This window comes from Oryctolagus cuniculus, chromosome 12, assembly GCF_051225735.1.
Source record: "Oryctolagus cuniculus isolate XC-2025 breed Fujian yellow rabbit chromosome 12, ASM5122573v1, whole genome shotgun sequence".
NCBI lineage: Eukaryota > Metazoa > Chordata > Mammalia > Lagomorpha > Leporidae > Oryctolagus > Oryctolagus cuniculus.
Genome location: NC_142878.1, coordinates 358,551 through 386,110, shown reverse-complemented (window position 1 = coordinate 386,110; position 27,560 = coordinate 358,551). Strand labels below are relative to the sequence as shown.

The window sequence follows — 27,560 nt, the reverse complement described above, 5'->3', positions numbered from 1 at the left end:
TCCAGGGTTGAAAATGCTGACTCCTGGGCTGGCGCACAGCTCGGGCTCAGGCCAGTGCTTCTCCACCCATCTTCATTCGCGACGGACAGGATGGGCCAGAGCCCTAATCCCACGTCCATCTTAGCGTTCCTTAAACTCGTAAGGAAAAAGCGACAAGCAGGAACAAACATGCTCCCACGGCAGACAGCTCAGAGTCCGTCCTGTGTCCTCCACGCACTCCCACCTCCCCCCACCACAGAGTCCCGACCCTAGAGAACCTGGAAGGGGAAGGGTCTTGCCAGGATGTGACCGGATCACAGCTGTCGAGACCAGAAGAATGAAGGGGCTCTCTGGCCCAGCGATGCAGGGTTCATTCACCAGCACAGCTCACGTGGGCCGGGAGAGCTCCTGGCCGGCAAGGGCTCCCTGCAGCTGGGCTCTCGTGGCCACAGAGGCCCACCACGCCCCAGAGCACAGCCAGAGGCAAAGCAACGCCTATCAGCCCACGCAGGCTGAGGAGGCACGGAGGACCTGCTCAGCCCTGGTCAGAACTCAGGGAGGACTGGGCACTGGCACAGACCCCGGTGCCCAACCAGAGCACATGCCCCGCCAAGCCGGCTCAGCACCGAGCTCAGCACGTGGCAGGCAAATCTGCGGGGCAGGGCCACGGTGCTGCCCACTTTGCAGATCGGAAGCTGAAGCACAGGAAGGTTAAGTGGCTTGGCCAGGCCCCCTGCTGGGATTCGGCGGGCAGGCGTCGCTTTGTGACCTGAACCCTGAAGCTTCCCTTCAACAGTGCAACGAGAACAGTCCTGAGAAGTGCTCAGGCCACACACTCTCTCCCGGCTCCCACGCGCTCACGGCAGGCACCGGAACTCCTCAGGACTCTGGTTTTGCAGGTGGGAACCCAGGACGGTGGCAGTGGCCAGCTGGAGGTGGCAGCTGTGACCTGTCGCCAGTCACTCCTGCAGGGTGGGCACCTGGAGTTCTCCCGTCCACCTCTACGGCAGGCACTGCGGTCAACACCAACTCAGCACCTGCACTGTGCAGCACAGCCCCAGGGACTGGGACCCCGGGTTCTGGGAGGACAAAGTGCACAGTCAAGGCAGGCACTGTTGAGAACCTCTTGCCAAGTCACCCCGCAGTGGGGAAGGGTCACGAGAGAGAGCAGGAGGTGTGGAGGGAGAAGAGGGGCCCAGTCCCGCCATAACTGCATTAATCCACTCGTGACCCTGGAGCCCTTGTGACCTAATCATCGCTCACACCCACTGGGGACTGAGCATCCAACCTGCGAGCCTCAGGGGACACATTCAGGCCACAGTGACAGCAGAGAGGACACTGAGGCTGGCCGGGCCACCGTGAGGATGTTGGCTGGCCTCACCGGGAGGCCAGAGAAGGCCGGGGAGAAGGAGGAGGCGGGCAGCGCCGAGGAGCAGCTGCCTCCCTCGCCCTCCAGCCAGAGCTGCAGACTGGGGAGCGCTGGGGCTGGCAGATGTCAAGGGCCCAGGCGGGCTCGGCCGCACACACGGCCGCGGGCAGACAGTGACCTCCCCGACGCAGCCGAGCAGAATGCCCTTGGCCAGCTGTGCCGGCAGAGCCCCACCCGAGGCCACCGGGAGGACTCAGCGGCCTGTACCGCCCATATCCATGGGATGTGAGGCCGGGGCGTGGCCCCAGGCAGCAGGGGAGGGGCCTCTTCCTGGAGGAAGGTGTCCTAGAGCCAGGCATACTGGGGGCCCAGAAGCTGGGCGGGGAAATGACCCTGAGCCAGGAGGTGGCCGGGGCACAGTTGTTGGCAAGAGCAGCTCTGCCCATGTCAGCATTACTCCATGCCTCATCAGAGGTCTGGGACAGGAGCTCAACCCTTCTGGTCCTTTTCATCCAAATGGGTACCACAGCAGTGCCCACTGGGAGACTCACTGGAATAAAGGGCTGGCTGAGAGGCAGCAGTGGTGGGAGCAGAGACTCACCACGGCCCCAGGCAGACAGGAAGTGGTTGAGGGAAGGGGGACTGGGCTGAGAGGCGGCAGTGAGGCCAACTCTGCCTGCTCTTGGGAGAGGCTGAGCAAGCAGGACACAGAGCTGGGAGGCCTGAGACCCCGCTGTCTGACCAAGTGCGGTCTTGGCTCAGAGCTGGTGCGGACGCTGGGTGGAGGAGGGCCCAGCGTGGGAAAGAGCAGCCCCCAGGTGCACACTAAGGTCTCTCCCAGGAAGGCTTAGGGTGGCCCCTGCTGCAGGCACCAGAGGCTGGCCAGCCACACCGAGGTCTGAGACAGAGCATCAAGCAGACAGGAGGGCCGAGGGCTCAGCCTCCTGGCAGGGCCGACACCCCCGGCTCAGGCAGACAAGCGCCCACAGCAGCTGGGGAAGGTCTCCTCCTCACCACCCCCACACACCTCCCCTGCCCCACGGAGCTAGCGGGGGTGGGGGGTGCCCCACCTTCCGATAAACACACAGTGGTTCCTGAGGACACCTCTAAAGCCTCGCGGGCCTGGAACGTGTTGGATTCAACAGCCAGAAGCTGCCACACTGGCATCCTTACCCCTGTGTCTCCAACAGGAAGCACTGCGTGGCGCCCAGCAGGGACGCCCCGACACTGGGAAGCCAGGTCTGATGAGGGACGCTCAGCCCACGTGACCTTGAGGGTCCGCGATCCCCAGGGTGGTAGTTCCAGAGCTGCAGGGCGGAGAACAGGACCACAGGGGACAAGGCTGGGAGGCAGGGGGGGCCCTTGGCTTTGAGAAGACGAGGATTTTGAATCTTTGTTTCCTGTGATTCTTTCCACTTTACTCTCCCTTAACAGTGAGCGAAGCGTTCCATTGTTCTTAGTTCTTATTTTCTTTTCACTTGAAAGGTACACTGAGACACAGAGAGCTCCCATCTGCTAGTCTACTCCCCCAGATGCCCACACAGCCAAAGCTGGGTCAGGCCAAAGCCAGGAGCCTCCGGTTCCATCCTGGTCTCCACGAGGTGGCAGGGACCCAAGTGTCTGAGCCATCACTGCAGCCTCCCAGGTGTGCCTCTGCAGGAAGCTGGCATCAGGGTGGAGACCCACACACCTGATACGAGGTGGGCATCCTAACTGCTGTGCCAAAGGCCTGCCCAGTTCTTTCCTTCTAAACGCCAGCCAGAGCCAGCATGGTGTCTGTCCCTGGTGGGGTGGGGAAGCACCCTGGGCCAGGGTGAGCAAAGGAAAGAAACCCAACAGGAAATGCAGAGATACCCCTCCCCTGTGGGGCTGCTGCAGAGCGAGGGAAGATGGCCCCCACAAAGGGCACCAAATACTGGGCTCAGGCAGGCATGGGTCTCACCAGAGCTGCCTGTCCCTGTTTCTAAAAGGACTGACCCCATCAGAGCTGCAGAAGCACCCCCACACCGCCTCTCCCAGGGTGCTCCAGGGTGCAGGAGGGAGTGGCGACCCGAGCATAGGAGGTCTCCAACACCAGCTGCATACAAATAAGCAGCAGCCCCCAGGCTGGGGTAGGGCTTGGCTGTGAGGAGCCACCCCCCTCACTCCCAACATCTCTCAGCCTCAGCTCCAGGTCACACAACAAAGCAGGAAGCCACACGTCCCTCCATGTCCACTCCAGCCTGACCTTGTGGTCTGCAGCCCCTCGCTTCCATCCCCAGCGCCCCTGAACTCAGGATCCTGCCCCCCATCTAGGCCAACACTCTGGCCACTGCCACTTCCCACACACAGCAGCAAGCCCCTCACCTTTGTCCCTAATCTCCTGCACCTTCTGTGGGTCCTCCACCCAGGGGCTGCTGCCCCCTGCCCAGCCCTCCAAAAAACACGGGCCCCTCGGTAGGGCTCACAGCACCTGCTCCAGCCCAGAACACACAGGGAACTCAACAGCTGCACCTGGCCCCTGGGAACTTCTGCACGGGCTTCCCTGCCCCTCCTTCTCAGCCGGATGTGACCCGGGCAGAACCAGCCCCGCCTCCTGCTCGGGGGTCATGTCCTGGGCTCCACGGTGATTCTCCGAGCTGCTCCACAAAGCCCAAGGCAGAGCACAAAGGGGAACACACATGCACAGGCAGGCCCTGCAGAGATGGCCGTGCCCTGGTCGGCACTCACTTCCAGAGACAGAAACCACAAGTCCACCCTGCCTTTTCCCAGGCCGCTGGGGCAGCCCGGCCTGGACCCTGAGACTCAAGCAGAAGTCTGCGATGGGGGTCCTGAGGGCACCTCTAGGGGGCTTTCTGCCTGCCTAGCGGGTTCCTCCTTACCCTGTCCCTTCCCGCCTCCCCTTCCCAGGGACGTCCTGGCCACTGTGAGAGAGACCCTCCCCTCGTCAGACGTCTATCTTCAGTGGCTGCAGCCCAGGCAGGCTGGTCTGATGACTCACGTGGCCACATCCAACACCCCCACGCCCCAGTGTAAGGGCTGCTGTCCACTGAAGAGCTCCCAGGGAACTCCCAGCATCCTACAGCCCCTTCTCCATGGCACCTCCAGTGTGTGCTGAGTGTCTCGGCATGAAGACCCCCACCCAACTGAACCATCTTCCGCCCGACCCTTCAGGGACATGGGGAGAGCTGGGTGCTCCTCGGGTCAGACTCCCTGGTCCCCTCCCCACCCCCCACTCCAGGAGCAGGTGCCCTGCTCAGCAGAGCAGTCTATACTGGGTCAGACCCGGTGCAGAGGCAGTGCTGCAGGGGCACAGACAGCCCTGGACCTCTGCCCTGGCCAGCTCTGCACACAGGTGGGGCAGCCTCCCTCACCTGCTCTCAGCACCTGCTCCCCCCCGCCCCGAATGAATTAAAGCAATCAATGCTACAAATATCTTATCTAGTTTGCCACACAGTTGTTTTGTTCCGGGTGCACAGATGCATTCAGACCGACTTCCTCGCTGAGCCGATTTCAGGGACACGTGTTCCAGCTTGGAAAACCCGCCCGGTTACGACGCAGCTGACGGCAAGTCTCAGACGAGAGAGGCTGGCACCTGCATCTCCTGGGAGCTACCTGAGCTATGTCCACTATGTGACACCGGCTGGATGACCCTGGCATGTGACTCAATCCCTAATGTCTCCGTTTCCACATCCAGTTGTGATTAAGGTAGATGAAAGCCGCTAAGAGGGAGCTTGGCACAGAGCCGGCACGCATCAGCCCCCGCTGCTGGGTGCCAGTGCTGTCAGCCCGTCACGGCCGTCACTGTCGTCACTGGAGGTGCTTCTGCAGCCAGGAAGAAGATGGGAGGGAGTCTGGGCGTCCCAGGAAGGCTCAGAGTCCACGCAGGGAAGCTCCCGGGCTCAGAAACCCCGTGCATGGGATTCTAGCTGCAGTGGGAAGCAGGCATTCGCCCTCTGTAAATGGAGCAATCCAACCTGGCCAGCCTCCCCCCAAGAGCAGCGCAACGGCATTTTGAGAAGCCACGTGAGTGCAAATTAGTAGCTCTCATTTTGATTTCCCCATTATTACTAATTATCATGTAGCCACCAATCCTGCAGCTCTACCAGAATCCAGCGTCTCCACTTCTCCTGTCAGCCGCGGCACACCTGCCCGGGACAGCTGAGGGCAACAGAGAGGCGTGATCCCACCGACGGAACGCCCCGGGAGGAGACGCCTGAACAGAGGCGGGGTGAAAGGTCTGGGAGCTAGAGGCAAAGAAGCTCTCTCAGAGGACAGCCCATCGGCCCAGGCACGCAGCTGCTCAGACACCCGCAGAGCAGGCTAGCCGGGCACCACGCAGGAGTGCCGCACCTGGCCGCGTGCTGCCCCTCACTGACAAACTCCCCTGGCTGCCCCTTGGGACAGGACCCCCACTGCAGCCCATTCGCAACCTGCCAGCTGCCCGCACACACAGCAGCCCTGGCCCGGCCCCTGCCCAGGTCCTGGGGATGCCGGCGCCCCAGCCCTCCTTGTCGCTCTGAAACACCTCTGCTCTCCATCCTGGCCTCTCCCAAGTTCTACACTGCAGCCTCCCGGCCAGCTCTGCCCCACTTCTCTTCCTCAGTATGTGCAGCACGTGCAGACTCCCCTCAAAACATGAAGCAAGCATGCCTATGGGGTACAGGAGCACACTCGGGACTCTGCCCCTGAGGACCTCGTGCACACTAGCCTGCTCCGTCTACACAGAGCTCAGGTAAACCCAGCCGTGTGCACCCGGGGAGAGAAGCAAGGAACACGGCTGAAACCTGCTGCAGCGCTCACTGCTCTCAGGTACCTCCTGTGTGCTCACAGCCACGGAAGTTTCCAGAAATCTCCTCTGCGCCTGGCGTGCTGCTTCCAGAACCAGCCCTGGACGTTCATCAAAGTGTGTTTTGTTTTGTTGTGTTTTCTTCTGGTTGCTGGGGCTGCGAGTAATTTCTTTTTCTATTTCCCACTTTCTTGATTTTAGTTTTCCATCCACAAACACACCTGCGACTCTTCTCAAGGCCATCTGAACTTTCCGAAGCCCTGACTCCAATCGCTAAGCCAAGGCACGGTGCTGACCTCAGCACCAGCTCCAGCCTCCCCACACTCCAGGCTCACGCGCCCGTTCCCTCTACCCCGCAGAGTCCAGGCGAATCCTTCAGCCCCTGCCCCTCCACCCCACCCAGATCCGACCCGTGCCTACGGGGTGCCACCTCCTCGCTGAAGGAGCCCCCAAACAGCACCCGTGCGTGGCAACGTGCGCTCCTCACACCACCCTCTCTTGACAGGCGGGCACTGGCCAGACACCCACTGCGTCCCCAGCCGCGTCCAGCCCTGCACAGGGACAGCAGAGAGCAGCCAGAGTGCACTGGCCTGATCCGATTCCCTGGGCCTCACGCGATGATCTCTCCTCAGATCACGGTTTTGGTGAACTTGGCCAACGGGGCCTCAGCACAGCAGCTCCAGCCTGTTCTGCCAGCCACTTGTACCCTGGTCCATCTGGGCAGCTGGCCCTCTCATCACTTGGCTTGACGAGGACTGGCTTCTGACAGGCAGTTCCTCCCTGAAGCAGCCTCTGGGGACGTGACGTCCAGTACACTGACCCAGAGCAGATGGGGAGCAGTGGGAGGCCCAGAGCCCGCCGAGGACCACAAGAAATTCAACCCCTGCCCTTCAGTGACCCCCTGCCCTGAGGGACTGGGCGAGCCAGACTCCCTGTGGGGTCATCAGCGCCCCTGAGCCCCGGGAAGCTATAGGCACAGCTGTGGCCGGAGGTCCGGGCCTCGGGCTGCCCCCACCTTGCCCTCCCAGCTCAGCGTGAAAGTTTGACCAAAGCTCAGTCTTTGCTTTTATAAATCTCTGCCTTTTAATGACGGCTTCAAGGCTGGGGGAAGAGCCATTAAACCCACTGAATAAGTTAATGGGGCAGAGAGAATCTATCTCGGAGGCACCCCAGGCTGTTTTCCTCTGCAGCTAAAGCCTGAATAAGCAAAAAGAAAAAATTAAAACTGTAGCGTGCCTGGCCCATAAATAACCCCCAGTGGAGTCTCTGAGCACCCGGGCTCCTCGCCGAGACCCTGGGATGCAAGGTCCTCCCCAGCAGGGACCAGGACAGGGCACGGCCTACCCACAATGGGGGCAGCTGCCGTGGCCACGGCGCCAGGGCACCTACAGCCAGCCTGGGGCTCCTCCAGCACGGTGGGGAGAAGCCGTGCCCCCGGGCGAGACGCCCAGACTGACCCGCCGCCCTCATGGGGGACAGCCGAGACCCTCTTCTCCTGGCTGGAGAAAGCCCCCGAGGCTCCCTCGTGGCCCCGACTCCTTCGTTGGCAGCCCAGGCCTCCTGAGCCGCCACAGCCCTCTCCCGTGTCTGCACCAACCGGACGCGGCCCCCAGCACTGCCCCTGGCCGGCTCCTCTTCTGCAGAACCTGCTCCCCTCCCTCCTCTCCCTGCCCTTCATCCCTGCTGTGTCCTGGAGGGCGGACAGCCCACGGCCTCCCCAGAACAAAGTCAGAAACGTGACACTCAGGGCAAGCAAAGCACAAATAATTAAATAAATCCTAACTCCTGTTGGTAAATGTTGAGTCCCACTAGACACACGTTGTTTACTCTTTAATATTTAAACATGGTAATTAAATCCTGAATAAACAAACATCTCAGCAGCCGTCTTCCTTCCAGGGCCTCTCAGGTGGGCCAGGTCTCCTCGGTGTGCGGCCCAGGGCCACGACCGCTGGCAGGGTGGTGGACACCAGCCCAGGCCGGCCACATCCGCCCCCGAGGCCCCTGGCTGTCTGGCAGTTCCCAGGACCCTGCAAAGCCCCCCAGCCGGCCCCCAGGTCCAGCGCGGGGTCCGCATCATGCACTCCTTTCCTCTGCTTCCGCCCAGCATTTACCGCGGCAGGTGCACAGGAGTGCTGGAAAGGTGATGGATCCAGCCCCAGGCCTCACACAGCCCACGCCTCTCCTTGGCCCTGGGGACCCGCCCACCAGCCCCCCAGCCCTCCCAGGGCCCCATCATGGGGACCCACACACCGTGGCTTTGCTCTGCACATGGTCATTTGCGGGCCTGTCCATTCAGATGGAGACGAAGCATCTCCGGGACTTCCTGTTTCTCTAGGCCCTGTCCCTCAGGACTCCCAGCCAGGGCAGCTCGGGAGGGAGAAGTGTCCTGGGGGAGCTCTCTGGCACTCAGAGCCCACCGGCCCGGGGTGGGGGCCGCATTGTGGGGGTCACCGACAACAGTCCGGTTCCAGGATGGACACAGCGCCCAGGTCAGCCCTGCCTAAAAGCTCTCGACGCCTGTGTGGCCCTGGCTTCCAAAGCAGACAGAACGGGGGACTCTAAGAGCACCAGGAATGTCCTCTGGTTGGGGACACCAGGAGGAGCCCCAAGAAGCCAGCTCTCGGGGCTCCTGCCCGCTTGCATCCCGCCTCTGGGCCTGAGTCGCAGGAGATCCCAGCTCAGCCCCCCGTGGCTGGGTGATCGTGAGCAGCTCCCTGGTCCTGGAAGGGAGTCTGCAAGCCGTCTCTTCTGAGCAGGAGCAGCAGGAAGCAGCCCAGTGGTCGACGCTTGCAAAGTCCAGCAGGAGCGCAGCCCACCTCCCACGAGGCCTCTGCTGGGGGACAGCTCAAGAGAAGGAAGCTCCCTTCACACAGAGCTTTGAGAGCGAGCGGAGCGGGTCCGGCCAGTGTCCAGGTCAGGCGGAGCGGTCCGGCCAGTGTCCAGGTCAGGCGGAGCGGTCCGGCCAGTGTCCCAGATCGGGCAGAGCGGGTCCGGCCAGTGTCCAGGTCAGGCGGAGCGGTCCGGCCAGTGTCCCAGATCAGGCGGAGCGGGTCCGGCCAGTGTCCAGGTCAGGCGGAGCGGTCCGGCCAGTGTCCCAGATCAGGCGGAGCAGTCCGGCCAGTGTCCCAGATCAGGCGGAGCGGTCCGGCCAGTGTCCCAGATCGGGCGGAACCAGTCCGGCCAGTGTCCCAGATTGGGCAGAGCGGGTCCAGCCAGTGTCCAGATTGGGCAGAGCAGGTCCAGCCAGCGTCCCAGATTGGGCAGAGCGGGTCCAGCCAGTGTCCAGATTGGACAGAGCGGGTCCAGCCAGTGTCCAGATCGGGCAGAGCGGGTCCAGCCAGTATCCAGATTGGGCAGAGCCGGTCCGGCCAGTGTCCCAGATTGGGCAGAGCGGGTCCAGCCAGTGTCCCAGATTGGACAGAGCGGGTCCAGCCAGTGTCCCAGATTGGGCAGAGCGGGTCCAGCCAGTGTCCCAGATTGGACAGAGCGGGTCCAGCCAGTGTCCCAGATCGGGCAGAGCGGGTCCAGCCAGTGTCCAGATTGGGCAGAGCGGGTCCAGCCAGTGTCCCAGATCGGGAACAGCCCACAGGTCCTGCGGGGCCAGACAACAGGGGTCCACTCCATGTCAACAACGCAGCGACACCACGCTGAACAGTACGCGCTCTGAGATGTCACTCACGCGGTGAGCAGACACGAGCAGTCTAAAAGCAGATCAGATGGCTGCATCTGGGGGTGTCCACGGCCGAGCCGGCTGAGAACAGCTTAGGGAGCCGTCAGGGGACAACCGTCTGGATCTCAAAGGGCTCGGGTCCCACAGGCGCAAGCCTCAGAGAACGCGGAGCGGCCGTGCACACAGAGGCGAAGACTCCACTTGGGATGCCCGTATGAGGATGTCTGGTTCAAGTCTCAGCTGCACCTGCATCTCCAGCTCCCTGCTAATGCACCCTGGGAGGCAGCGGCTGGAGCACTCGGGTCCTGCCACCCCCACGGGAGACCTGAATGGAGCTCCCTGCTCCTGGCTCTGGCCCGGGTAAAGCAGCCCACGGAGAGCACTTGCTCTCTCTCTTAAATAAGTAAGCAAATAAAGATATTAAAATTTTAAAGAACGAGGGAATGAGGCAGAGACGCACATGGAGGCACGGCCATGTGAGCAGACAGCAGCGGGGGCGTCTGCCGCCAAGGAGGGGCCTCGGAAGGAACAGCCCCACTCACACCTCGACCTCGGACCTGAGAGAAAACAGCTCCTGCCATCCGAGCCCAGGAGCTTTCTCAGGGCAGCCCAAGTCCCACAAACACCGTGACCATCCTGCTGTTCTTATTTAAATTACAAATCTGGCGGGTGCAACAGCCTTTGATTACTCAGGGCTTCTAAGGTTTTGCTTTAACAGGGAAGACACTGACTACTGGCCCAGCCATCCCTGGGACTCAGCCTGCACCCACTCGGTCAGCACTGAGACCCAAGGAGGAAGAACCGCCCAAGCCACAGGCAAGAGCCCCAGGGGCTCGGCCTCTGTGAGCCCGGCTGCATCCAGCCTCAGCCGTGAGGCGCCTTCTTCCTGACTGTGCACCGGCCACTGAGATCCTCACCTACGCACGCGGCCAGACACTCGGAACCACTTCATTCTCGCGTCAGCACTGTATGTTACAGCACAGCCCCTCGGGGTGGAGACGCCGGGTTGTCCGTGGTGCTGCAGAGGGCTGCACCTCCTGAGACCCCCAGCCACGGGTCCCAGCGGCTCACCTTCGCACACACCGGCTAGAGGCAGCCTGCGTCTGAATCCTGCTTCCAGCTTCCAGCTGAGGCCGAGAACGAGCTCTCGCGCCCCTCGCCCCGGTCCCGCAGCCATGGGGATGTGGTGTGGATTCAACAACTCCCACGGTCACTCAACAAACAACGGCTGCCGGCAGGCTGGGCATCCCAAAGTCAAAAGGTTCCGGAGTTTGAGACGTTTGAGGCCGACACAGTTCAGATCAGAGATGCTGACCCCGACGCTCTTCCCAAGCAAATCGAGAAAGACCCCCAGCCCAGGCAGAGGGCTCAGGGCTGAGCAGAGAGGGCCACAAACCCAGGCGGGGGGACCCGAGTGGGGAAGCTGAGCTCGGCGTGGGGTGGGCCTGGGACGTCCAGGACAGGACGGGTCCGTGTGACTGGGTCTGACTGACGTGCAAGTGCAGACCCCAACCCGGGGTGGGGCCGGCTCTCGGGTGGCAGTTACAGGATCACCTCCCTGCCTCACAAGTCATCTTTTACAGAGTTATTTATTTATTTGACAGGCAGAGTGGCAGAGAAAGAGGGAGAGACAGATCTTCCATCTGCTGGTTCACTCCCCAGATGGCCACAACAGCCAGGGCTGAGCCAGGTGACGCCAAAAGCCTGAAACTCCATCCAGGTCTCCGACGTGGGTTGCAGGGGCCATCACTGCTGCCCCAGGTGCACTAGCAGGCAGCTGGCTCAGAAGCAGAGAACCCGGAACTTGGTCCAGAGCTCCAACATGGGATGCCAGCGTCACAAGCAGCAGCTCAACCCACGGAGCCACGACGCTGGCCCAAGATCATTCATGAGAAGAACCAACCTGGCCTGGAAGGGGCAAGGTGCGTCTTCATCTCTGACACGCACAGGTCAGAGCAGCTGTGGGTCAGGTCCAGCCCTGGGGGGAAAGCCGGGGTACAGTCAGAGCAGCTGTGGGTCAGGTCCAGCCCTGGGGGGGAAAGCCGGGGTACAGTCAGAGCAGCTGTGGGTCAGGTCCAGCCCTGGGGGGAAAGCCGGGGTACAGTCAGAGCAGCTGTGGGTCAGGTCCAGCCCTGGGGGGAAAGCTGGGGTACAGAGCAGAGACGAAGGAGTGGGGCGGAAGAAGGACCCAGCACCGGGGCTGCCCCATCCGAAGGCACCGGCTTGGTGAGCCTGGCAGAAGCAGGAAACCATCACCCAGATGACAAGCAGGAAGCCCCCCCACTCCAACCTCTCTCCAAGGAGCCACTTAAACACCATCAAGGAAACCATCTCCCCGCAGTGTGACCTTGGCCGGTGGCGTCCGTGTCCCAGAAATGCAGCTTCTCTGGCCGGAGGGCTGATCCTCAGAACCAGAAACCGGGCTGGGCCCAGCAGTCTGTGCTGCAACACATGTGTCCCACATGCTTCCACGTCTGAGACACGTGCCACACGTGCTTCCACGTCTGAGACCCTGTGGCATTTGCTCCAGAAACACACACGCACACACGTGCACATGGCAACCAGAACCCCACACGTGTGGGCCCAGCAGTCTGTGCTGCAACACATGTGTCACACATGCTTCCACGTCTGAGACCCTGTTGCATCTCTGCTCCAGAAACACACACACACACGGCATTCAGGACCCCACATGTGTGTGCACAAGCACAGGACCACGGCCCTCCTCCCTGACAACCCCTCCCCAACCATGCAGCAGGACCCCAGAGACCACTGAGCCCAGCTGGACTCCAACTGTGGAAGCACTATGGCTGGGGCCGGGCAGCGCCTTGTCCAGACAGCCCCATGAGTGGGGACACCAAGAGGGCAGAGGCCAGCACGTTCCACCTTCACCCAGAGGATGTTCTATGGAAATGTGGGGGAGAACACCTGTGCCCACAAAACCCCGGGACCCCAAACTCCACTGCGCCCCCAGGGCCCCTCCTGCCCACCTCCCACCCCACGCGGGGAACCTGTGTGCTGCCCTCTCATGGTGGGGGGCAGGCACGGCCACAGCCAGGGCCATGGAGTGGGCAGGAAATGGGGGAGACTGGGCTAATATGAGGTGCAGGCCTCCAAACCCCAACCCTCCTACCTCCCAGCACGATGACTCAGGGCAGGCAACTCAGCTGTGCCTCAGTTTCCCCACCCACAAACGAGGGTGGCAGCAGCACCTGCCCTGGGGTGCCCTGAGAACAGAACATTGTTAGAGTGAGTGCCCCTAGAACAGCTCCCGGTGGCTCTCTCCAGGGAGCACCCTTGACAGAGGCCACACAGCAGTGACAGCAGCCAGAAGACAGGCCTGTGCTCCGGCTGCCCAGGCCAGCAGCTCCGCCACAGCTGAGGTGCAGTGGAGGAAAGGAGCCTGCACCAGCCCGTGGGCCTCCCCGCAGCTGGGGCAGAATGAGTGACCACACAGCCTCCAGGAGCTCACAGACGGCCACAAGCCTGGGGAGCCCAGGCAAGGCTGCAGAGCCCAGCTGGACAGAGACTGGCCTGCCACCCTCTGCTGCCCACTGACCCTGGGGCACGGGGAGGCAGACACACAGAAAGTGACAGGTGGGACCACAGGCCCAACGTGTGTGAGACAGGAGGAGGGCAGGCAGATGGCACCCCTGGGGCAGGGGACACTGGGGGCACAGTCCAGGGCTGGGGGGGAGTGGGCAGATGTTGGCATGGAGACAGGAAGAGATCCAGGAAAAGGAAGCCTACAGGTCAGGGTGTGTGAGGTCACTTCCTGCCACTGCAGCTCCCCAGGGTCTGAAACGCTGCTCTGAGCTGGCCATAGGGAGGATGGCCTGAGCAGGTGCACCTGGGCTGGTGGCCAGCTGGCCAGGGTCAGTGGGGTGCTAGGAGCAGGAGGCTGGGCCCAGCCGTCCTCGCCTCCAGGAGCGAATCTCCCACCAGCCCAGGTACCCCTGATGGACTCTTCCCAGGAATGTGGCTGTGGGAGCCATGGGACCTCCCCTCAGCACAGCTGGCCCACCTCCCTCCCAGTGAGCAGCACCAGGAACCAAGGTGCCACCTGAGCTCACGCAACCCAGGCCCCAGGAACAGCACAGCCCTCGTGTCGGCCCACACGGACCACGACTCTCGCTAGGTGGTGGCCGTTGCAGCCTTCAGACATGGCCACGCTGAACAAGGGCACCCACAGAGGAGCAAACGCGACCTCGTGAGCCCCTGAGCTCATTTGTCCCTGGCTTCACGCTCTTCCCTGCCCCATCCCCCACAGGCTTCCGGAGTCACCTTCAAAATAAACCACTTGCCCTGGGCCTTTGTCTCACACAGGCAGAAGGTGGCCAGAGACGACCAGGGACTCACCTGCCTCGGCCCCGCGTGGTGCTGCCACAAGCAGGCGAGACCCAGACAACTCAGTCCACGGCCACCAACGGGAGAAGCCAGACCTCTGCCCCTCAGGGAGGCCACACAGTAAAGATACCTGCGCATCAGATGCACCTCCTGGCGTTCCGCCTCTGGGCTCGGGTCATTCCTACAGCACCTGTCTCCGCCACCCACTCCAAACCACACGAGAGCTCGGCTCCGCGCCCGGGCCACAGCAGACTCCTCATCTCTGGGTGCTGCGGGAGGAAGCACGTGCAGGCCCTGCTTCCACAAGGTCCAGATCCACGCTGGCTTGGCAGGCGGCCAGACACGCAGGCACCCCACAGCCCAGGTGCAGCTGCAGCTCGGCACGCACAGTGGGAGGTCCTGGAGCCTGTCTACTACACACTCGGAAGATGGCCTTTGACAAAAGAAGGATGCGGCCGTAGCCATCACCTGCCCACGGGACAGGAGCCGGAAGTCCCCGAGGGCAGAGCCCTCCCAGAGGGGGAGGAAGCCGCGGGCCATGGCCTCTGTCCCGCGGGCCGGCCTCTGTCTGCAGCCGCAGCTCAAGGGCCTCCTCTGCCCCGGCTGCCTCTCCCCAGCGCCTCAAAGACAGAGCTTCTGCCACAGGAGTGCACTCACCCCTGCCCCACGCACCACTCCCCCTTCTCGGCTGCCTCCCACGCGGCATCTTATCGCCGCGTTTGTTAACACAACTGCCACTGAGGAGGTGGCAGGGAGTCAGAGCGCAATCTGGAGCAAAGCTGACAGTAAGTACCGGAGCCAGGCCGTCAGCCACGCAGCCTCCCGCACACCGAGCACACGCGAGGTCCAGCCCAGAGCGGCCTCTGCTGGCGCAGGCCCCTCCTCCTCCAGGCTGCGGCCCCACCCTGCACGCGTCAGTAAGGGACACTCAACGTCAAGCTGCGAAGCCCTCGGGAGGAACCAGCCGAGCCCTGACGTGCACCGTGTGAATGTGCTGAGGCTCAGGAACCACGAGTCTCCCGGCTCAGCCAACCAGACTGCACTACAGCACCTCAAAAAAGTCACGCCCAGGAAATGCCAGCAAGAGCTGGATGTGGTGCCGGGACCAGCTGGGGACACCGCAGTCAGTCAGCTGCACACACTGCTCTCCAGCTGTGACCTGACACCCTGGGCTCAGGCAAGGAACACCACAGCAGCCAGCATCACACACACGCCCTCAGAGTCTCCACCAGCACCCACCACACGGTTCTGTTGATGGTCCCCAAAGCCAACACCCTAGACCCAGATTCAGTTTCATTTGGCCCCAGCTTCCCCACCATCACCATCACTACCATCACCACTATCACCATCACCATCATCACCATCATCACTACTACCATCATAACCATCACCATCATCACTACCATCATCACCATCCCCATCATCACCATCTCCATCATCACTACCATCATCACCACCATCACCATCATCACCATCATCACTACCATCATCACCATCACCATCATCACCATCATCATCATCACCGCCCCATCACCATCATCACCATCATCCCCACCATCACCATCCCCATCCCCATCATCACCATCATCACTCCCATCATCGTCACCATCACCATCATCACCATCATCATCATCATCACTATCCCCATCACCATCATCATCATCACCATCACCATCACCATCGCCATCATTGCCATCACCATCTGCATCATCACCATCTCCATCATCACTACCATCATCACCATCATCACTACCATCACCACTATCACCATCACCATCATCACCATCATCACTACTACCATCATAACCATCACCATCATCACTACCATCATCACCATCCCCACCATCACCACCATCCCCACCACCATCACCACCATCCCCACCATCATCACTACCATCATCACCACCATCACCATCATCACTACCACCACCGCCCCATCACCATCATCAGTACCATCCCCACCATCACCATCCCCATCCCCATCACCACCATCATCATCACCATCATCACTCCCATCATCGTCACCATCACCATCATCACCATCATCATCATCACTATCCCCGTCACCATCACCATCATCACCATCATCACCACCATCATCATCACCATCATCATCACTATCATCACTACCATCATCATCACCATCACCATCACCATCATCACCATCATCACTACCATCACCGCCCCATCCCCACCATCACCATCACCGCCCCATCACCATCCCCATCATCCCCATCATCATCACCATCACCATTACCACCATCATTGTCACCATCACCATCACCACCATCATCACTACCATCCCCACCATCACCGTCCCTCACCCTGTGCCACTCCTGCTATTAGCACCTGCAAGAGCAGAACACACCTGCTGATCTCCATGCCAGCAACTTGAGGGTCACTGCTGCCCTCTGCAACCAGAGTAAAACAAGCCCATCTGACCAACAGAACCCCACACTCATCTCCTGAGTGACGGCTTCACCTCGTCCCTCCTCCAGAAAATGGCAGCTGGCCGATCTTTGTACCCACCGTGTTCTAGACATTTTCTGCATATATCATCTAATCCTCACAGCAACACCTCCCAGTAACACCTTACTCACAGGTGAAAAGAGTGAGACCTGAGAAACTACGCAGCTTACTTACGTGTAAAGCAACCGGGAAGGCGGTGGTTAGAACCAGCATCTGACCCCAACTGCACGACCCTGGCACTACACACGCAGGTCCCCCAGAGTCTCAGTGCCCTGGGCTGTGGTTAAACTTGGCTGCTGCCCAGATCCTCACAGACCCTGGCGGCCCAGACCACCATCAATCCCGGGGAGAAGGGCCCCCCTCCCGCACAATCGTGGTCTAGTGCCCTCTTGTGGTGCAACATGGAAATGGAATGAATGTGCTTGGGAGTCTCCTGCCGGCTGGGGGGTTTGGCCACCCCCTCCCACTGGATTCCTAGATTGCTTCCACCAGGGCTGGCCCTGGGGCCCCGCCGGTGGCTGAGGGACTCATTCAGTGCAGCAAGGGCATCACCACTGGCTGGGAGGCCTCGTAAGACTAGAACAGTGGTAAAGGGGCGAGCGGGCCAGGCGCTCCTGAGTTCCCAGAGACCACAGAAGGGCCCTGCCTGGGCTGCGCCCACACCTGGGTCTCCTCTTAGGGGAACCCATCCTGCCTCCCTGTCCTGAAGACAGTGCCACAGCCCCTTCCAAACACGTGATCCACCCATCCATCTCCTGTTGCCCCCCTCAGCTCCGCCCACTGCCTCCTGCCAGGCACCACCATGGCCTCAGTCCTCACCACCGCTCTGCAGAGAGGGGCACTGCTGGCCGACTTTTCAGACAGGGAAACTGAGGTGCAGTGGAACACTTCACCTGCCCCAAGCCACTCAGGGCAGAGGCAGGACGCAAAGCTGTCTGACCCCAGCTTTCCTGCCAATCATTCCAACCGCACCGCCTGGACCGGAAACAGGAGGGGCTGGGGCAGCAGGGAGGAGGAGGCTGGGGAGGGGAGGGGAAGGACGGCTCTCACTGCAGTCTCACCATGGCCTTTTGTTGTTGTTGTCTTATTTTTATCACCACCATTTCTCAGATGAGAAAGCTGAGGATCAATAAAAAGCAGCCCAGGCCGCAGTGGGCGCCGCGACCTGAGGCTTCCTGCGGCTGCTGACCTTGACTCAGACGACCTCTGGCCTGGGGCACGCTCACACTTCAGCACCGTCCTGATCTCCAGCCCAGAAAAGACATCAGCAATGTGGCGGGGGCCTGGGCACAGCCGAGGGGCAACCTGCCACCCTGGGCAGCCCCCACAGAGGCAAGGGCCATCCTGGAAGCCCCTTTGTGGATGGACCAGTGCAGCAACCAGGACAACACCTGCAAGACTGGCCGCAGCAGACATGGAAGCCTGGCACCTCGTCTGCGAGGCACCTGCACGCCCACCCCTCGGGGTCAACTCTGAGAGCACACAGAGGGTCCAGGCAGGTAATGAGAGGGCACCGACCCCCCCCCGCGGTCAGTGCCAGGTCTGTGTGAGCAGCTCGTGGAGGTCCAGTAGTTCCCAAGCCCGGATTAGGGCACAGGAAGAGACACCCCAGGCATGGGCAGCCACCAGACAGCCTGAGGTGCAGAAAGCTCACCTCGCTCTGACCCGCCCCCTGTGTCCCTCTCCTGGGGCCCTGTCCGGCCTGAGATCTTCCCAGAGAGGAACTGTCATTCACCATCCCCACTGCCCGTGAGCAAAGGTGCTGTAGCCTCTCACGGCCAATCATGCAGGTGAGAAGGAGGCCGCTCCAGGTGAACCCTGCCCCAGTCACCTCCGCGAAGCCTAGTCCAGGAGTCCAGGAGACTCCAGGAGTCTCCCACCCAGGGGCCGGCAGCAGACACAGGAGGCAGAGCAAGCTGGGTGCAACCCTGGTCAGCCCAGGGAGGCCACCTGCGGGGACTCCTGTGTGTGCTGCCCTCTGGTGGCCAGTGGGCGTCTAGACACAGAGCACCATGGCACAGAGCCCTCCCAGGCGTGCAGTGCACACAGGGCCTAGCACCACAAGCCCGTGTCCTGGGAGCCTACAAGGCACCCTGGCCCCTCTCCGCAGCAGCTCAGGGCTCCTTTCCACGCTGTGCCTGAAAAAGACGCCGGCAGAGGGCAGGGCACAGGCCCAGGCTCAGGCCTAGCCAGCGCTCCCCAGGTGACTGGGCCCCATTGCTGCTCCCTCCTGAGCCACCAGCCCTTCCTCTGTAAACTGGCCTTGGCCGTAGTTACCACCAAGGCCCTCCCCAGATGCACAGCTCCATGGTCCAACGATGCAGGCTTCTCCCCAACTCACGCCCTCCCAGTCCTGCAGACAAGACACTGGCCTGTGGCCCCCAGGGAGCTGGGCTGGTCAGAGATGGCCTCAACTCCCAGATGAGGAGACCAAGATTAGAGAGGCCAGGGTGGAGTGCATTCAACACTTGCCCGCAGCTCCCGGGACACAGCTGACACCAGAGTAGCAGGTGGAGCCTCCGAGGGCCAGGAGGGCAGAGATGGGACGGGAGGGAGGGCCCAGCCCTGCAGCACCCCCTTTGCTCTGCATCCAAAGGCAGCCCTGGACCCAAAGCTTGAGCTGGGAGAACCTGCCCAGCCCACTGCATCCAGGCTCTCTCCAGCCATGGGCAGCCAAGACCATTGTCCTGCTGACCACGCCTCAACCCAGAGAGGAGCTGGCTGGGACCCAGCCGCCAGCTCCCTGAACCGCCGCCAGCATCCACTGGCACCTGGGCTGCAGGGCTGACCCACCTCAGAGGCCAGGACGCTGGGCAGTGCTCAGGGAGGCCTGAGAAGAGGACTTGGCTGAGACACGGCCTCCGGTGAGCTGTCGGGAACAGGGCAGGAGGAGAGACCAGACACCCCCACTGCTAGAGGCCCATCCAGGCTGTGCTGCCCGGAATTGTTTGGCCAGTCCACGCCCATCACCGTCCCATTCACATCCCTCCAAGCCCAGCCAGGGCAGTTCCCACACAGGGAACTGGAGGGTTGCAAAGTGAAGAATCTTCTAGACCTTCGGCCTGGAGAATCTACTGCCCTGGCAGTGTTCTCATGCTCAGGGACATGTGTGTGTACCCGTGTTCATGTGTGTGCACCCACGTGTGCCAGCCTCGGAGGGAGGCAGCACAGCTCCCCATGCAGGAGCCAGGTGTGGAACGCAGTCAACTCTGCGGAGCACTTCTCTGAGGGACCATGGCCATCACAGTACAGGAACCATGTCTGGGCCTGGCGGCGTCTCTGTTAGGCTACACCGTGGTCCTGACTGGCTACCCGGAGGCAGCTGAGACAGGAAACCAAGGCCCAGGGGAGGGAGGGGCTCTCACTCACTGGAGACACCCTCCTGGGCACAGGAGGCCAGGCTGCCACAGTGCACCAGTGACCACATCTGGGCCAGAAATCCATGCTCCCCAGCACTCAGACCCAGGGGCCTCTCTGACGGCCAAGGGGGCAGGGACCGGGGCCAGGGCTGGGGCTGAGGCCTGGGAGGAAGGGCGGACTCCAATTCCCCAGGCCCGGGTGCAAAGGGAGCTGGCAGGGCCTCCTGAGCTCATGCCTCACTGGCGAGGGCTGCAGGCTGCTCAGAGCCCCGGGGCTGCCAGCCCACATACTTCCTGCCTCTGGGGACCCTGCATTTGGAAACTGCCCCCGAGGGGGACATGGTGGAGGGTTGGCTCCGCCTTTGACAACTACTCAGAGCAGCAGCCAGGGCGGGCAGAAGGCCCTCGGCTCCTAGGAGCGCCTGGGACCCCAGCAGGGGCTGCCCCCACCCCCAGTAGCGTGAGGGAGGAGGCGCCTGCAGAGCCCTGCTGTCGCTGGATGCCCACAGAGGGCAGGTCCCCCTCTCCGCCTGACCCTGCCTCATACCCACAACTGCTCACCTCCCACCAATCAACCCCCTTTAGGACAGCGCCAAGGATGGAGTCCATGCAGCAGCAGCACCTGTGGCCTGCCCACCCTCCGCGCTATCACTCCAAGCCCATGTACCTGCCCATCCATGCATTAAACAAGAGGCACCCCTTTCCCAGGCAAGAACAACCTGAAACAGAGGCTCCCAGGCTCCCCCGAGCTGGCAGCACCCTCTCCTCCTGCCCCAGCCCAGGGTGAGTGGCAGCAGCCAGAACGCACACCTCGAGGCAACCTCGAAGTCCAGCCAGAGCCCCCCATGTTCTCAGCGAGGCTGGCCCTGAGCTGGGCAGTGGACTCCACGCTGTGCAGGGGCCGCGTCTTTTCCGGAGGGAAGGTACCGGAGGGCGGCTGGTAGCCATGGCTCATGGGGGCACCCTAGGCCCTCCTGCAGCAGCCCCAAGCCATCACCACTCAGAAAGGAGTGCCCACAAGTGCCCAGCCCGGCCTCTCCGGACGCTCCTTGGGCCCAGGGTGCCTCATGCCCCAGCTGGAAGAGGCCTCTGCCCCATGGCCTCGATTCACAGCTGAAGTCACAGGTCCAGAAAGGCCAGTCTCCAGCACTGCCCTGGGGCTGAGGGCTTTCCCACTGCAGGTGCCGGGGGCGAGGGGTCTGGACACGAGGCTGTGACCCCTGAGAAAGCCACTCCATGGAGCGTCCCCAGGGAGGGCCCCAGCCAGCCACACCCCAAGCAAGCAGCCAGAGTCAGACAGACGAGTGCCGGCAGCAGAGCCTGGCAAGGCACACGGAGGGGCGGACAGCACCAGGCCCTGCCCTTGTACCTACACTTCAGCCGCAGAGCCCTGAGAGCCTCTGGGCCCAGCTCAGCCCTCCTGGGGCCAGCAGACAGGGCCTCAAACCTAAAACCAAGCTGGGCTGGTGTCGCCCAAAACTGCCATGGCACCAGGTCCCCCAGTCAGCAGGACTGACACCCTGGGTCCTGCAGACCTGCTGCACTGAGGGAGGACTCAGCACACAGCCCTAGGGCCTCTGGAGTCCAGTGGCCACCTGGAAGTGTCTCTGTCACATCTGTCTCCACACCTTGGGCCTAGCCCCACCCCAGGACTCTGAGCACCTCCAGCCTCCACTGGGGCCCAGTTCATACCATACCAGGTCCTGAGTCTCAATGGTAAACCCCAAAACTGGCTCTCCCCCTCAATGCTTAGCAAGGCTGAGCACCAAGGAGGCAGCAGGGCCCCCAGAGACCCCTCGGCAGCTGTCAGGAGGGCAAGAAAACAAAGGGCCCACAAAGTCATTGCACCCCAGGACCCTGGGAGGGCACAGGTTGTGACCGAGCCCAAAGTCCCTGGGGGTTAGCCAGCCTCAGGAACACGTGGCCCAGGGACGCCACCCTCTCCCCTGTGGGGCTTCCACGGAGCCCCCTGGCCTGGCCTGGACGGGACGGGCAGCCACCGCCTGGCCACTGGCTCCCGCTTTGTGACGTCACAGTCTGCTCGGGTGTGGCTGCCATGGACCCTTCTGGGCGCGGCTACTGAGTTTCCAGAGCAGAACAGAAAGAGGTCGGCAGCCTGGCTCTGGGAGGGGCAGGTGAGACCACACCTCTGCCCTGACGCCTGGCAGCTGCTTCCCTCCTGATGCCGATGGGGCCAAGGGGGCGGGGAGCCCGGCAGAGGCAGCCCTGGGCCAGGCTCCCCCCACCCAGAATGCCCTGCAGAGCAGAACCACAAGGAAAGCTCAGCTCCTCCAGATCCTCGAGCACAGTCTAGCCATGATGGGGGGCAGGAAGAGGGTGAATCCGTGCTCCCCAGGGCAGACGGGGGCTCCTCTCGGCCCTCAAGTCCCCCTTCCAGTCCCAGAGTACCTGGAAAAGCTGTTTTTGCTCAGGGTGACAGCCAGGGTGACCCCGTCCCGGCTCCCTCCATCCGGAGCAGGCCGGGCCACCCAACACCAGCCCAGAAATAACAGGCCCGGGAGGGGTCATCAGCGCTCTGACCTCTGAGCCATAGCACGGCCCCTGCGGGGGGCCATTCCCTTGCTCTCTGGGGCTCGGAAGGATTGAGGGAAAGGAGTCCTGAGCCTGCCAAGCACAAGTCCCGAAACAAGAGGGGGACCCGTGGTGGGTCCTGAATCCAGTCCCTGCGCATCTCCTGGCCCCCCATCCCCAGCCTTCCCAGCAGCCCAGAAAGCCTGCGCCCACTCCTCGCACGTCATTTTCAGGGGAGCGACACCTCCGTGTGGCCAGGAGGAGCGACGTGATCATGCACCCCTGCCTCCCGCAGGCTTCCTCCGAGGCATGCATCCCCCAGCAGAAGAGCCAGACACAGCTCACCGCACCCGGGCGGGCACCGGACGGACACCTCTTCCCAACCCCCGGCCGCCCAGTCCCCTGGTAATGCCTGGGTCCAGCCCCCAACGCACACAAGGGCTGGCCGCCAAGCTCCCTCCACTCCCCACAGCCCCCAGACAGGGCGCGTCCCAGTGTGAGCGTCCCTGACAGTCTCACTCGGGACCCTCCTCCCGCATCCCAGGGACCAGGGCCACTGTGGCCTGCAGGGAGGAAGGGGCACGTCTGGACCAGGCCTGCTTTGCTGACCGCCTGCCTCTCCCCTTCCCAGAGCTGAGATACGGGTCAGGCTCCTCCGCCCGGCCATCGGCCATGGACATCGCCTGGCCTCTGCATTTCCCTCACATGTCGCGGCAGGAGGCAAACAGGGTCTCCACGGAGCCAGGAGGGCTGGCGGGACTGCAGTTCCGGCCGGCTCGGCAGCCACACCGCTGAGGGCTGGCGCTGGGGCAGGATCCACAGTCGGGCGTTCTCGGACCCCAGCAGCTCCTGCCGCACAGGCGGACTCCGACCACCGCCAGGGCGTGGGGGAGGGGTCACAGATCGGGGTGGAGGGAGCCCCCGCAGGCCCTCTGGCTCCCTCTGCCTCCCTGTGGGCCCCCAGAATAAAGCAGCAGGCCTGGGTCTCAGACAGGGCAGAACCTGGCAACCGCCAGAGTCCACGTCTCAGAATAAACCATCTGCCAGCTCCCCGGGAGAAGCCCTTTCCCCAAAACACGCGCCCTCTACTCGATTCCGACTGCCCTGAGCAGTGACCTGAGCCCAGACAGGGAGGCATGGGGGGAGCCCGGAGTGCCTCGCAAATGCCCGAACCAGGGCTGGCGGGGCGGGGGCGGCGCGAGAGGGAAGCGGTGGGCGTCCCGTCCGCGGCGGCCTGGGTCTCCCCAGTAGCCGGCTCCCAACTTGTTTACTCGCGGCCGAGCGCGCCGGCCCCAGAAGCCAACGGAGGGGCCCTTGGCGGGTCGCGGCCGCCCCCGCCCGCCACCTCCCCGCAGCCGTGCGCCGCCGCTGCTGGGGCGCTGAGCCCGGGCACTTTACGCCACTTGAGCGCGGCCAAACTGTTGCTCCGCCGCGGGGGCAACGAACCCCATTCGCGGCCGGCCCGGGTCCGCGGTGGGGGCGCGCGCGGGGCCCTGCTCCCGGGGCCCTGGGGGTCCCTCCCCGGAGAGGCGCACGCAGCCCGCGGGTCGCGCCTCGCCAGGGCCCGAGCCACCTGGAGACGCGGCCCCAGCATCTCCCGAGCCCGGGCGAGCCTGGTGCGCGCCAGCGCCGGCAGCGGCGAGCCGGGGCGGGCGCAGGGCCGGGGCGGGCGCGGGCGCGGGGCCGGCGCCCGGGCGGGCTCGGGAGCGGCCGACTTACATGGAGGTGATGTTCCTGGAGATGTCGGTGATGTTGGCGCTGGCGTTCCCGTTGCTGCTCCCCGAATCCTGCCCCTCCAGCAGCGGGAAGAGACTCCCGTCGTCCGGCCGCCGGCAATTGATCTCGGTCCGGCTGCAGGCGCAGTTGGCCGGGCAGGCCAGCGCCGAGCCCACGTAGTCCAGCCAGACGCTGCCCAGCAGAAGCATCCGCCAGAAGCTGCACTTGGCTGGGCAGAGCGAGACATCCATCTCCGGTGGCTGCTTCTAAAACAGAGGTGGCGGAGAGGAGAGGGGGTGGGGTGCGGAGCGGGGAGAGCGGGGGACCAGACAAAGACGCGGGGGAGGGGAGGGGGCCCTGCCTCGGGGACGCCGGGCGCTCAGCCGCTAGGTCCTCCGGCGCCCGAGACCATCGCGGCCGCCGCGGGCCGAGCCGGGCAGCGCCTAGGGGCGCGGGCTGCCGGGCATGGTGGCGGCGCGGCGCCCCGGCCGCGGGCCCGGCTGCAGGCGAGCGGGGCGCGCTCCCCGGCGCCGAGACTTCTCAGGTCGCCGCGGACGGTGGGAGGCCGGGCAGGGAAGAGGCGAAATGGTGCGAAAGTCACCAAGTCCCACCTCCTGGGCAGAGTCACGGCGGACACACCTGCCAGGCACACGCTCCGCGCCGGCGCGCACACCGGAGCTGGGGACCGGGAAGGCGCAGCCGGAGCCGCAGCCGCCGCCGCGGAGGGCTCGCGCGCGCCTGCACAACTGCGCGAGCGCCCGAGGCTCGGGGACGCACGGCCGGCCGGAGCGTCTTCCTCGGCCCGCTCCTCCCCGCCCTCGCGCGGCTGGGAGCGGCAGGAGCGCGGGATCGCCCCCTCCCTCGCTGCCCACACCCTCCGCCGCCCGCCCTCTCCTCCTCCCTCCCCACCCACCCACCCACCCACTCGCCGCTCGCGGCTCCCTCTCGGCGCCGCAGCCGCGCGCTCGCCCGCCCCGCGCCCGCGCCCCGTGCCCGCCGCAGCCGGGGAAACTGAGGCGGAGGGGAAAGTTACGGGGGCGCCGTGCGGGAAGGAGACGGCCGCGCTCCCGGTGGGGGGGTGGCGCCCTCCTTCCCACTTTCTGGCCCTCGCGCTGCCCGATTCTGCTGCAATCCCGGCCGCGGGAGGAAGTGGAGGGAGCGCGGCCGAGGCCACCGGGCAGCGCTCCCGAGCCCGGGTGGGGGCGCAGCCCGCGGCCGCGAGGACCCGGGTCGGGGCGAACCGGGGGTGTGCGGGGCCGGGCTCGGCGGGGAGGGGCGTCTGGGCTCGGCCCCGGGCGCGCGAGCGGCGTGCGTGCCCGAGCGTCGGCCGGGAAATTGAGATGCAAGGGGCATTCTGGCGAGCGCCGCGCGGCACCGGCACAGCCGGCCTCTCGCGCCCGGCCGGGGCGCGGAGCAGGTGCAGCCTTCGACGCGAGCTCCGGTCCCGCCGGGGAGGGGGCCTGGTTCCGCCTTGGCAGGGATTTTTTTATTTTTTAATAAAACGTAAAAATGCAAAGGGTGAGCCGTTTGCCGAGAAAACCCTAGCGCTGCCGCGGCTGGAGGAGAGGAGGCGGGGAGCCCGCGCGGGCGGACGCCGCGGCCTGTGCCGCAGGCGGGAGCTGTGGGAGGTAGAGCGGGCGGCGGAACGACCCTCGCAGGGGCGACCCCCGCCCGCGTTCCCACGCAGGTCGCGCACCGCGCAGGACGGAGGGTGGGGGGGCGCGGGCCCCGTGCCCCACGCGGACGCAAACTTGGACGGGAAGGAACAAAGAAAGGCGCATGCCTGTAGAAGGCAGCTCCCGACTGCCCGCGGCCCGACACTTCACCCCCGTGACCACCGCGGCCTCGGCCCCACACTGGCATTCTGCCCTCCGGCCAGCAGGCGGGGACCGAGAGCGGAGCCCGCCTGGGCCGCCCACGCCAGCTCCTGGGCCAGAGCCGGGAATCTCCCTGCGGCTCCGCGGGCCCTCCCCTGGGCGGCGTCAGGATGTCCGGCAGAACGGGGAAACTGAGGCACGAATACCTGGCCTGGCCTCCGGGGAGGGGGAGGCGGCCAAGAGGCAGGAACCACTGTCCAACCGCCGCTCGGACGCTGCAGGCCAACTCTGTGCTCGTACCTGGCTCAGCCCAGCCTCGCCAAAGCTGCTGTGTCTGACAGGTGCCCCGCCCACCGTTTTTAGGATTTTTGGCATTTCCAGGAAGAAGGCAAAGCACCCCTAAGTCAGGGCAAATAAACTTTTTTGTAGATTTTTTTTATTTCAAAGAGCTACAGAGAGAGGGAGACACAGAGAGCTCTCCCACACACTGGTTTACTCCCCACGTGGCCACAATGGCTGGAGCTGGACAGGTCCGGTGATGCCTTCCAGTGCTTTCCCAGGTCTTTAGCAGGGAGATGGGAGGGAAGTGGAGCAGCTGGGACTTGAACCGGTGCTGCAGGCCAGGACAGAACCTGCTGTACCACAGCACTGGTCCCAGGACAAATAAACTTAAAATCCCATTTGGAGACCCTGTTAGTGGGGGCCGTGAAGCCAGGGCTGCTGTGGGTGCTGCCTGCCTGGCCTGCCCAGAAGGTGGCAACATGAAGGGAGGAAGGGGCTTTGGGAAACAGAGGAGGGCCTGGCCGTGAGAGGCCTCAGCTTTCACATCTGTGAAATGAGCAGCTCCCTGACGCCTGGTCGCCTGGAAGCCTGTGGGAAAAGCAATGCCTGAGAAGCCCAGACTCCTGAGCCAGCACCCACCCCGGGCTGCTCCCAGGGAGCTGACAGGTACACAGCCCCTGAGGGCCCTCCTGCCTGGAGTATTCTGTGGACCTGCAGACAGAATGGGCAGGTTCCTGGGACAGCGTCCCATCGGGGAAAACAAGCCGGGGATTCCAGGTGCAAGGGCCTTGCCCAGACCCTCAACTTCCACTCCACACACGAGAAGTGTGGCGGCCTGCCCCGGGTGCCACAGACGGGTCGGCCTCCTAGCTGCACACCAGCACAGGCCGGACAACGTGAGGACATCGGCACGGTCTCGTGCAGAGGACCCTCCCAGCCTAGGGTGTCCTGGGGGTCCCAGGCTCATGGTGAGTGTCCTGGGGGTAGGTGCAGTCTGCAGCCTCCACCTGCAACCAGGGGCCACTCCTGTACCCCTGCTGACAGGAAGACCCCAGGCAGACACCGGTGGTACCAGGGGCTAGAAAGACAGGCTGCTCCCAAGACTCCCTGGGGCCTAGCAGATGGAGCTCCTGTGTGAGCATCGAGGTTTCTCCACTCTCGAGGGAGGGAGGTGGGAACAACATGCTGACCCCGAGCCCCGTCCTCAGGGCCTCACCTTGCAGACCCCACCAGTGGGCTGGGACCCCAGGATGTG

At 63.6% G+C, this 27,560-nt stretch overlaps 1 protein-coding gene across 8 annotated transcripts in view; it reads right to left on the bottom strand.

Moving 5' to 3' along the window:
- NTRK3 (neurotrophic receptor tyrosine kinase 3) overlaps positions 1 to 25,665 on the bottom strand; it is a 269,188-nt gene extending 243,523 nt beyond the window's left edge. For 2 of the 8 annotated variants that reach the window (XR_016218621.1, XM_070053296.2), the window contains exons 1-2: positions 24,818 to 25,078; positions 24,210 to 24,472 (exon numbers count right to left, since the gene is read on the bottom strand). Coding sequence is in view for 7 of the 8 variants with exons in the window: in XM_070053296.2 (XP_069909397.1) it covers positions 24,210 to 24,457 (248 nt within the window). In the remaining variant the exon portion in view is untranslated. Of the gene's footprint in view, positions 1 to 24,209; positions 24,473 to 24,817; positions 25,079 to 25,127 lie in introns of those variants that run through there. The other 6 variants (XM_070053298.2, XM_070053297.2, XM_070053299.2 and 3 more) reach the window with 6 other exon arrangements.
- Between the last annotated feature and the right edge of the window lie 1,895 nt (positions 25,666 to 27,560).